The 12,947-nt window shown below is 28.8% G+C and overlaps 1 protein-coding gene across 1 annotated transcript; it reads left to right on the top strand.

The window, feature by feature from the left end:
• Nucleotides 1-1,356: 1,356 nt before the first annotated feature.
• Nucleotides 1,357-3,791, top strand: LOC114190481 (polygalacturonase At1g48100-like). The gene is made up of 6 exons (XM_028079379.1): nt 1,357-2,023; nt 2,194-2,361; nt 2,455-2,499; nt 2,585-2,792; nt 2,875-2,956; nt 3,053-3,791. The coding sequence occupies exons 1-6, from the start codon at nt 1,598-1,600 to the stop codon at nt 3,552-3,554; spliced, it is 1,431 nt and encodes a 476-aa protein (XP_027935180.1). The 5' UTR covers nt 1,357-1,597; the 3' UTR covers nt 3,555-3,791.
• The last annotated feature ends 9,156 nt before the right edge of the window (nt 3,792-12,947 follow it).

The raw sequence follows: 12,947 nt of genomic DNA, 5'->3' as shown, positions 1-12,947 counted from the left end.
TTGGGTCCGTCCGATCTGTACAGGTCGTCGACCAAGACCCGTATGAGTTTGAATTTAGTCTAGTCCATCTTAACCTTAAGCCTAACCCAACTAAAAATTTAAATTGAATTTTTTAGATTATCCATATTTAAAAATCTTGATTTAAAGAATAGAATCCATAAAAGATATAAAATATGGATTAGATTACAATCCAGATCCATTAAAATATATTTTAAACGGATTAAATTTTTAATAAAATAGATTGTAAATAGATCGATCGAAATAAAAATGAATCAAATCAAGAAAATTAGATTTTTTGATCACCCCTAATTTTAACCTTTATAAAATATTGGAATTTATTCTTCAATTTTCATGACGGATAACAAAAACTGTTCGAATGTCGTGGAAGCTATAGTATATATCATCTCAAAATCCTTATTAACAAGAATTATTAGCCAATGTTATTTTTTAAAACAAATTTATCAAAATAATCTTATTCTTTCAATCAATATTATCGAGGACTCAACTAGAAAAATAAATTAAAAAAAAATAGAGAGTCTAAGTTAATTTAAAATTTTATTAGAAACTAAAACTACAATAACAAGGAGAAAACAAGTAAAATACTAATCAGTGACAAGTTTTTACTTATAAGGATGGATCATGATGGTTTGACATTCATCACATTTTATACTTTCATTTAATAACCATGCATTTTATCATTTTATTCCAAAATGTATGCCTACATATATTCATTCTGATGAGTACAAAATAACATACATCAATCACATCTTTAACTACCATAGTTAGTTGATAATGAATTGTCACAATTACTATAGTTAGTTGATAATTAATTATCAAAATTACTATAGTTGCCTTCTTGTTTCATATAACTCACAACTAAGCTAAATTTATGTAAGTATTTCTTTTCAGCAGTGAAAATTTTGTAAAAAGGAGTGTCTCCGGACATTGATTAATTATAGATATTTACTGTCTTAATTATTCAAAAACATTAAAAAATGTATTATTACTAATAAATAAAAAAGAAACAATTTATGTAATATAATTGTTTTCTCTTAAGAAATATTATCCATAACAAATCCCTCTTAATTATGGGACCAAAAAGTAATGGGAAGAACATGGGAGGTTTGTCTAGTACCCAGCCTGACTTCTAGTTATTCCTTTTTGCTCTTTTCAGAATTGTCATATGCAGACTCCACAATCTCTAAAAGGAGACCAATGCCTATGTAGTATTTGTCGGTTTCCACTTCCAAAACCAATAAAATATTCATAATGTGCCGATGAAATTTAACATATTGTCCACTATGCCTTCTTATTATATATAGTAACTCAGCCTTTCTGATTCTGCATGTACTCCAAGGGCCCAACTCAGAATTAAACTTGTTGCAACTTGTGCACTAGTGCCACTAGAGATCACTGCTTTCTTTCAATTTCCCAAAACTCAGGGTGCCCAATTACTCCAAAATCAGACTCTTTATTCCTTTCGTCTTGCTGTTGACAGCCACAAAGCCAATCAGAGTCTCTAGTTTTCCAAGTTTTAGCATCTCAACCTTTTTTATTTTAAGCCCATTTTTAACTCCAGTGCTAGAATATACTCACAATGAGGCATGCTCATATTTTACCACTAGCATTGTCCTTATTTTTCCTTACTTTGTTTCTTCCCACCCAAGCTAGGTACCATTTCCATAAAAAACACAAACACTCGAACTATCATAATGCACCTGAAATTTCACCTTCTCCTTCTCCATTTTCTGGACCTTCTAGCAGCCCCCCCGATGAAGCTCCTTCTCCTAGCCCCTCTGTTGATGAGAACTACCACAACGCATCTAATAACTTCTTTGATGTTCGAGCATTTGGAGCCATCGGAGATGGAGTAACTGATGCTACAGAGTCATTCAAGATGGCATGGGACACTGCTTGCCAAAGTGAATCACCTGTTAAAGTTATCCTTGTTCCCCAAGGTCTCTCCTTCGTCATTCAATCTGCTATCTTCACTGGTCCTTGTAAAGGTGGCTTAGTACTTAAGGTAATGTGCTTTGCAAATTGCAACGTTTTTTGTTCTTCTTACAATAGTACTAATGTAAAAGGTTGTTATACCATGATAAACCTTTTACAGTGTAATAAAATTTACACATTTGGTGATTGTTTTTGTTTCTTACAAATGGTTACTCGCTAATTAACTTTGTTGTGAAAAAGGTTGATGGCACTCTTATGCCACCTGATGGACCTGACTCTTGGCCAAACAACACCAGTAGGCGTCAATGGCTTGTCTTTTATAGAATCAATGGGTTGTCACTTGAAGGAAGTGGTTTAATAGATGGTAGAGGAGCAAAATGGTGGGACCTCCCTTGCAAGCCTCATAAGGTATACTATTGATGCTTTAAAAATATTAAGAACAAAACAAAAAGATTGAATCTTGATACTCCAAACACTGACCCCTTTGAGAAAATGGCACAGGGACCCCATGGGACAACATCTCCAGGACCTTGCGACAGCCCTGTTGTAAGTACTTCAAACACAAGTACAAGTTGCATTGTGGTTGACAATAACTGTTCAAATGTAATGTGAAACTCCGGATATGTTGCAGGCCATAAGGTTTTTCATGAGTTCCAACTTGAGTGTACAAGGACTTAAAATCAAGAACAGCCCCCAGTTCCACTTCAGATTCGATGGCTGCGAAAGCGTCCACGTGGAATCAATCTACATAACAGCTCCAGCACTCAGCCCCAACACTGATGGAATACACATAGAAAATACCAATGACGTCAAAATATATAATTCGGTCATTTCCAATGGTTGGTCACGAAACAAACCACTACTTTTGTTTACTATTGCGTCAAAACCCAAAAGTCAGTGATGAATTATCCTTTTATACAGGTGATGACTGCGTGTCCATTGGAGCCGGTTGCCATGATGTTGATATAAAGAACATAACATGTGGACCTGGTCATGGTATAAGGTAATTAAATTATTTATTTTGAAGAAAATGTTCCAATATATTATATACATTATAGTTCCTCTAGTTAACCAATCTTATGTTATAATTTTAATTCAGCATTGGTAGTCTGGGAAATCACAACTCCAGAGCCTGTGTTTCAAACATTACGGTGAGGGACTCGGTTATAAAAGTGTCAGATAATGGGGTTAGGATCAAGACGTGGCAGGGTGGATCAGGATCAGTATCAGGGGTGACATTTAGTAATATTCATATGGAAAGTGTTAGAAACCCAATGATAATTGATCAGTTTTACTGCCTGAGTAAGGATTGCTCGAACAAGAGCTCTGCAGTGTTTGTATCGAATATATCTTACACAAACATAAAGGGAACATATGATATAAGGCACCCTCCTATGCATTTTGCTTGCAGTGACTCTGTCCCATGCACCAACTTGACCCTCTCAGATATTGAGCTTCTTCCAGCTGAGGGAGACATGGTGCTTGATCCTTACTGCTGGAGTGCCTATGGAAGCTCTGAGACACTAACCATTCCCCCAGTCTCTTGCTTGCTTGAAGGCCTTCCCCAGTCCATTTCGGGAAATGACGTAGACCATTGCTGACCCACAAAATTCTGGGTTTAAAGCAAAATTTGTGTGTATGTATTTGTATAATTAGTAGGGAAGTAATTAAGGAAAATAGTTATGATCTTGAGTTTTATGTTGTGATTATTGCTGAGGAGTTGTGTTTTTTATGCTCCTCTCCAATTGTTAACCATATATATCTTTCATAGTTATGTCAGGTTTGTAATGCAAGTTTGGCTTCAAGTTTGTCATCGTAATGGACCATGGCTTTATAAATTTTTGCGGTGTGTTGTTATGAATTTTAAATGCATAGGTATGTTTAGGATGAAGGAGTTTGGAAGAAGAGGGTAATAGAGGCTAGGATTAATTTTGGTTTAATTTATTATCGCACTACATGTGGTGTCTATAGCTTTACTTGTAAAAATTCCTAACTAGATTGCTACTAATTGATGGCTGCCTAATATATGTTTAGAAAGTTTCCGCATTAGTTGCCATTCTATATTGCTATTAAAAATGTTTTAGGTTCTGTTATCATATTTTATAATTTGTACGGGGATCCAATTGAAAATTTGGGAAAACTGTAGGGATTTATTTAAATGGTTTTATAAGTATAATAATTGATTTTAATTTACATCCACGTTAATGATTGTATAAAAAATTCTAAAAAGTTTATGCTAAATATGACTCTGAAATTAGTTATTATAAAAGTTAAAAATAAAAAACTTATCATACCTAACTATATATGAATGAGTGGCATTAGTGCATTTATATTAAATTCATGAGATTGTTGCTAAATACTTAATAGTTGTAGGAAGTTGAAAAAACAAGAGTGAATGAATCATAAAGCAAATAGTGTTTAATAATTAATTTGGCAATATTTGGATTTTAAAATTTAGAGAGTTTTAAAGAATTTAAGAAAATGAATAACTACAATTCAAGGCGAACGAATATATACGTTCATTTTAGTTTTTAAAAATCTCAATTAAAGTAAATATTAATTTAAACCAAAAAAAAACATAATAATCCTTTTCCTAGCCAATGATTACAACATTCCGAAAAAAAAAAACTATTCATTATACTATAAATCCTAATCTATTTTAAAATACATCATACACGAACTCAAAATATACACACATGCAATCAAAATAAAATTTCTTTTGGTCTTTTAGATGCTTCTCATGCACCTTTTCCTAGCTATATATGTTTATCTACATAGTACAATTATAATAAGTTATTACACATAAAAAACAATGATAAGAAAATTATTAACAATTTATAAATAATTCAATTTAAATTAAATACAAACATATAAAAATCATATAGATCACAACCACAAAGATATTCAACCAATGAAATATAAATTTTTATTGACTCGTACTAAACATGTTCAAGTAAGGCTGACATCTGATCCAAACTAGTCTTAGATTTAAAAGTGAATCTAAATATAATAAATAAATAAAAGTTACTTACAATATAGATCTCACACATCACAATTTGTAAGAATTTTATCCACAACTTCTCACTTCCTAATATCTTAATTTATGTGACTTAGACCATTAGTAAAACAATGGGAATTCTATTACAACACAAGTGTTAATACTTAATACATAAATAAAACATGTCATATATCATCCTATATGTTTTATCACTCTTGATAATCATTTCCATAATAATTCACTTGAACAAAATCTAAAGATGGCAACAGGATGTAATGGATGGGAGTTTCATCATCACATCCTCATCTTCACAATAAAATTCATTTTCATCCTCATCCACAAACCCAATAGATATATAATTTTTCTCCAATCCTTATTCCCATCAAGTAATGGACACACCTGTATACTCATACTCATACCTATGTTTTTACTGTTCTAAATGTCAATTAAATCATTTATATAAAAAATAAATAAAAATCACAACAAAAAAATAATGATATTATCAAAATATTCAATATTAAAAGAACATATCATCTTTTCTTCGGGATATCAAATATTAAGAAAAATATTATAATTGTATAAATGTCAATTTAAGGTATCAAATAACAACTAGAGAAAACTCAAAGAATTATATAAATACTAATACATAACTAAATTCCAAAATAACCAAAACATCTATTAATTTTGTAAATGATCACTAGTTTCACTTGATTTGATCTACCTACATATAGAAAAAAAGAGAGGAAAAATTAGATATGATATAATAAATGAAATTGAAAAATTTAGTTACTAGAATATAATACCTTTATCATCAAATATTTTAGTAAATTATGAATATTTTAGATTATGGATATTTTAGTAATTTAAACAAAGACGATGACAAGAATGAAGATAAGTACTGGAACGAGTATGTTAAGGACGAAGATTGGATGAATATGTAAATATCATCCTGTCTTCATACTAAATTTAAAAAATCATGTATTATCCATTTTCGTACTCAATAAATGCAAAGATTCTTATCAAAATGAGGAAAGATTCATATAATACACACGAAAATGAGTTTATTTGTTACATCTAACAAAATCACAAAAAAATAATTACAGATACACTAGATCTTATATATTAGAAGATATGTTTATAGTTTTTATTGTTTATTAAAATATTTATTCTGGATGTTGCTCCATCAAAAGGATTTTGAAAAAAAATTAAATAGCTCACAATTTTATATTTTTAATTTACATTTTTATTGCTTCAATACATAAAACACTTACATTCTTAATGTTGAATTGTTAAAAAATAATTGAGAAATATTGTAGGCAACTTGTCTTTAAATTTAAAGTGTCACCTCCTCGATGAAAATGTCATTTTAAATTACCAAAAGCATTCCCTAAGCACCTCTCGTGAAATATGATCCAACAAACTCGATTTACCAGCTTAATTTTAACAAAGATGAATACTTTAAACATTTTCATTTGAATATGCAAACCTTGAATTAAAAATAAATTTGTTAGATTCTTTGGAAGGTGACTCAATTTTTTTTCCCGCATGAGAGAGGTTGTCAATTATTGCGTCTACACTTTGGTTTGTTTGGATAAATTATCACGCTAGTTGTGTAACCATGAAATTCATGGATGAAAGAGGAAAGACATTTAAGAAATAAAGCACCTTTTCAACATCTGGGTCAGAATTTATGTATTATTAAGATCCAATCAGTTTGGTTATTGATTATCCTTTATGCTGCAGGAGAAAAATGCATCCTCGTAAATAGAAAATTTCAGAACTGCTTTCACATCCCTGTCTTTAAAGATGATTAGTGATGATAGCATAAACAAAGAAAATAAAACAATGCAAGGATAGGGGAATCTAGAAAGTAAAACAAAAGGCCACGATGATTACGTAATTATCAGTGATTATAAGAATAACAAGATTTGTGACTCAGAGATTATTACAACTAATTTATTTTTAAATAACAAATAATACAGTTTTAAACTCTTTAATCATTCCTTCAAATTTACGTATGTGTGATGATGGTGTCGAGAATCGCAGTATCATATTTAAAGCTATAATACACTGAATACTTCAATTTGGATTACGTATTTGTATTCAACACGTATCGTGTCTAATACTTTAAGATTACCAATGATGTATCTAATTTATAAAGTAGTAATACACTACAATAAAATCTTTGAATAATGACTAATTTTAGAAATAAAAAATAATTAGTCACTATATAGTGACCAAATTGACAACTAAAATAGTTTCAAAAAATTATAATCAGTCTCTAAATTGATAATTAAAATAATTTTAATGATGAATTGATTTTTAAATTGGTCACTAACATTAGTTACAAGGTTTTGACTACCAAAATAATTGATCTCTAATTAGAAAATTTGATTTCACACATCAACAATCATATATTTATTATCTTTATAAGAATTATTGTACATTTTCATTATTCATATATCACGTATCTATCACGTATCGTATTCTATTATTTAAAAAATAAACGTATCGACGTATCTGATACACGTATCGTATCTGTGCATCACAGGTTTAAAGTTTTATATTAGATAAAAATTAAAAAATAGAGTATCATATAAAAATGAAAATTTATAAACTCATTATTTTAAAATTTTAAATTAAAAAGGGTATCAATATTTTATATAGTTAGACTCCAATCTCGTTATATTATTTCTTCGGGATCCATCTCTAAACCTACCGGATGGTGACCTTCACTTATAAGTTGAGAAGTGGAGAGGGAATGAGAAATTGGAATTTTTTTGTAAAATTTGCACGCGCGGTAGCCACTAATAATGGTGGGATGAAGGAAGGTGTGAGAAAAAGTTAGGGTGAGCGCACGGGCTAAGCTAATTGCCACTCACCACACACACCTTTTCCCCAAGCTTCCAAAGGCTATTATTGTTACCAAACATTGCAAAACATCAAACACTGGAATGAAAGAAAATTAACATGCACTTGCTAAATTGGGATTCAACCATATTCTTATTTTAATTGCTAAATATGGCCCTTCTCAAATGCTTGCTTAAACAATCTTTTTTTCTGCTTCATCCACTTGGTCTCCTTCTAGATTCTAGTCTTGTAATTATTTTGCTGCAATTCCAAGCTTCCTCGTCCACTGTCATTCTATTATGTACCAACACCACGTAATGTGTAACCGTGTTGCAGAGGGTAAGAGAAAATGAATAGTAAGTGTGAAACATTGGTAATGATTTGTGCATTTGTTTCTTTTGGAGCGGTTTGAGAAAGAAAAAAAAGTGAGGGTTTGTATAGTTGGTATTGCTACATTATTTATAGAGCGATGTCGAAGGAATATGAGCATGGAAGGGTGTGCAAAGTTAAAGATAAAGGTAGCACGAGGAATCTAGCCACTCATAAGGGCATCTCTATCTACCCACTACATGCTTATGTCTCAAATCTTAAATTCATGTCTTATGAATATAAACACCTAAATGTCACAAACATACACCACTTTCTTCATCCATTTTAGGATGCTTCAAGATAATTGAAAGTGAAAAGAAAAAGAAAAAATTGAAACAAACAAGAAAGTGGTATTTAAATTTGATAATTTAATTTCGCTAGGTTAAATTTGATATTTTAATATTTATGCATGGTTTTCAATTTGTTTTATTTATTTCTATATTTAAGTAATGTTTTGTAAGTAACTACTTTTAAATATTTATAATTATTTAAATATAATATTGGAATAAGTCTTATGTAAAATTGGAAATAACTTGCTTATACTCTTATGATTTTTTAATCAATCTTAATGCTTATTATACAATGCTAAACTTCCATGCTTTATGTTTATTATGTTCGAATCATCCATATGCTATCCTATCCTGGTTTGAGTTGTTGGGAAATACTTTTAAATCTTCCACTTATTATTAAAGACACAATTAATTGTAGTCTGAAGATCGTTATCGTTATGACAAATTTTTCTTATTAATTTAACTAAAAAATTAAGGGTTTCATAACGGAAATTAGGCTCTCACTACCAAAGGATTGAGGGTTCTAGTGAGTTTTGTGAAGGGATTATTAAAGTATGAATGTAATTAATTTATAGTCTTGCTAGTAAGATTGTTGTCTTAAGTCGAACCAATGAAATTTCCCCTTATTTATTTTAACTCTAATTTTTTGTGCATAATAAGTATGTATAAAATTATATACAAAACAGTTTTTTTTTTTTTTAAGTTGGTAAAATAGGTTAGACATGATAATTTGTTTGCTCGATTAGCAAGTAATATATATATTAAGTAAGATTGAGAAAATAGTGATATAAATTTAAATGGCAAATTTTTTAAAAATAATTTAAATTTTAAAACATTTTATAAACATAATTATTTTTAATTTATTAATTTATTAATTTTTTTCTCTCAAATGGAACTAAAATAGCTTGTTGGTTCAATATAAGATCAAATAAACAATTTATAAATCGAATTAAATTAATATAATTTATCATTTTCCAATTCTAATTTTAATTATTTATTTGATCATGATAGGAACTAACCTTGTCATAAGGATGACTCCATGATTTTTATGACCGTGATAGGAACTAATCTTGTGTGTGTTAGCTTAGTAGAGCAATATTTTGTTTTACCGTTACGAGTGCTTGACTTTATTAGTCTGACTCAAGGGTACGTATTAAGATAAATTGAGTTCTAAAAGAGTTTGGTTGTATGTAGACTTTTATGTGATGATTGAATGACCCATTCTATTATTGATGTGTTATCTCCTTTTTTTCAACTAGCTTAACCTCTTGTATGCTTTATGGTTGTTGTATTGTCTTCTTCTCTTTACAATGATCACCTTAATGATACTAGTAAATGAAAATGCAGGTGTAGGGCATCTCTTATGGATGAAGAGCTAACTCTTTGAATCGTGAGGTGATACTAGATCATGTTAGGTATAGTTTTGGAAAGGATCATAATATAGTAGCTTGAAAATGTATATGTATGATACTCTTATATATAGTCTTATTGATTTTAGCCTTGAAGGTGTTTTGTAACTTTAATCAATTTATTTTCACACCTTAACTAAACTCAATCTAAATTCCACTTGCATGAATAAACATTACAATATCCAAGAAAAATTTATGCAATTAAAAAATACTTTTTAAGATATTTTTATCTCACAAATTCAAATGGCCTAATTATCAGAAATTTCATTTAAATATGACCTTTCTAAAATATGCATTCATCGCTTATCTTTTTTGTGATTGTATTAATATGCGATATGCATTGGATTATTTTTTTTTCTGAATATTCACTATGAAATATCTTATTTTGATAGTATTATAATATTAAAATGGGAAGTTACAAGATAAAAAAAATAAAAGGATGTCTAAATATTAAAAATATTAAAAACTTAATTAAGTTTTGAAATTATCAACCGCATAAGCTAAGTATTGAAAAAACTGTCATCTATAAAAACTTCCAATAGTGTTACTTATTAAATAATTAATTTTTATTTCAAAATTAGACTAGTCATTTTAGGGAAACTTTATTGTTTTTAAATATTTTTTTTTTCACTGGCAAAACTTAAAACCAAAAATTCAAATTAAGCTTGAGTCAAATAAATGATATAAAATAAACATGAAATATATATATATATATATATATATATATATATATATATATATATATTCTTTCTTGATTTTGAAAAGAAAAAGGGTAATAAAAGAAAACGTGACGCAAAATAAAAATGCTGCTTGGCAAATTACAATTTCAAATCAAAACATGAAATGGGCCTGGATGTATGTTTTAAGCGTGATATTTTTCTTCCTGCACCACCGTTTTGTTTGCCTGCACTTCCAATAAAACTTGTAACCCAAAACTTGACATATCAAAGCAGACCGATCCGTCGGCTGACCTGCCAACCTGAAAAAAAGGATGGGTCAGATTAGAGTTTTTAACACATTAATCTCGTTATAATCCAGCCTGTCTAGCCCACCAATTGACGGGACAGTCCACTCTGGTCTGCTAATCCATTTTTGTTTTGTTTAAAAATTAAAAATAATTAAAAAAATAAATTGTCTATAATATATAAACAAATTTATCTATATAAAGAAATTTTATAAACAATAATTAAAAAAATGAAAGTAAGATTAAAAAAATTAAAAAAAGAAAAAAAGTAGTGGGCCTCCCTTGAGACGAGGCACATTGTAGTGTCTAACCCATCTTCTAGTGACAGTTCAGTCTGACCCAACTTGATTTTGGCAGGTCAAGAATTTTTTTGACTGATTATTTCGGAAAATATTTTTGTATCTAGAATTTTTTTTGTAAAATTAATCTGAAAAATATAAAAAAATACATTTTGGATTGGATGTTCGAAAAGTAGTCTCATTTAAAAAAATCTTTCAATTACAAAATTATTTTTTTAATGAGTGTTTCGGAAAATATTTTTTGATTTAGAAATATTTTCCAGATTAATCAATCTAGAAAATATGTTTATATTTCAGATTGAGTGTTTCGAAAAATACTTTATTTTAGAAATATTTTTTTAAAATATTCAATTTAAAATATAAAAATATTTTTTCAAAATAAATGTTATGAAAATAATTTTTGAATTTGGAAATTACGTTCGAAACATCTAATTTACAATGTATTTTTTTATACTTCCGAATTGAATGTTTAATAAGGTATTTTTGGATCTAAAAGTATTTTCTAAAACATTGCATCAGAAATGTAAAATTATTTTGCAAATTAATTACGTTCTAGAATACATTTAGGATTTTTGATATATTTTACATGGAGGTAGAATGACAATATCACATTTTATGGAGGTGCGGGAAGAAGAAGGTGCATAAAGGGTGGGTTGGACCATTCCAGTTAAATTCACAAAACATATATTAAGCAAAAACTTTTATTTACCAGCGTCGCGAGGCATTATTGCGCTTGTGAGTGTACATATTAAATTTGTAATATAATTAAACTAATATGTGAAGTTAATTTATATTTATTAAGAGAAGAGTAAAGTAAATGAAGAAAAAAAAATACTGTTCATAAATGAAAAAAAGAGAAAAAAAATTATTATTCAAATAATCTTATAAAATAATATGTTGAAATATTATATTGTAAAAAATAAAATAAAAATAAATAATTATGAATATAAAAAAAATCTCTTTATACTTGTAATATATATATATATATATATATATATTAAATTTTAGATAAATTCTATTGTAAATATATTAAAATAAATATGACATGTAATCTCTATCATGGCTACATTCAACTTCCGCGTATGTATTTTCTTGTACATCTCTGTTCCTAAATTTTAGAGCAACACAATTGTATTTTGTGTAATATCAAAAAAAAGATAAAAACATAAAATAAAATTAACACAAAAATGTAAACTTTAAAAGAAATAGCTATCTTTGAATGATTAGTCTATTACTTGTTATTAAAACTACTTGTCACATGTCAAGCATTCAATCCATTAACTTTTCTTTTCTGAACAAAATCATTTTTTTCCGTTTAGTCACAATTTTTTCTTGCTTAATCTCTGCCCATCTCTTCTTTTCGCTTTGTATTACTCTTTTTTTTTTTCTTTCTCAGTTTGGCCAATCCCTTTCTCTTCCTTTTCTTTTTACTCACATTCCTCTCACTCTTCTTTCTTTGTTTTGTGACCTTCTCTCCTTTCTTTTTACTCTAATTTTTAATCACTTTGTGTTGCTCACTTCATTCTCATAAACATTCTCTATTGCATTTTTTGTGTAGATTATTCAGGTAATGAGATTCTTACATCGTCGTTTGTGGAAGCTTCACAATCTTGTGACTCATTAATGATGGTGGTGAGCACTACTCTTTTCAAATTTTGTAGTTTTTTCAAAAAAAATAAAAATAAAAAATTGGATTGTAGGTAGTAATGTCCACATTTTCCATGTACTTTTTCAAAAGAATATTTGTGAGACATTTCTTTTATCCTATAGAAGCATTTTCAAACTGCCTAAGAGCTTTAGTTTGGTAACACCTAC

This window comes from Vigna unguiculata, chromosome 7 (genome assembly GCF_004118075.2).
Source record: "Vigna unguiculata cultivar IT97K-499-35 chromosome 7, ASM411807v1, whole genome shotgun sequence".
Taxonomy (NCBI): domain Eukaryota; kingdom Viridiplantae; phylum Streptophyta; class Magnoliopsida; order Fabales; family Fabaceae; genus Vigna; species Vigna unguiculata.
Note: the sequence above shows the minus strand (reverse complement) of the source record. Positions and strands in the feature narration are given on the sequence as shown.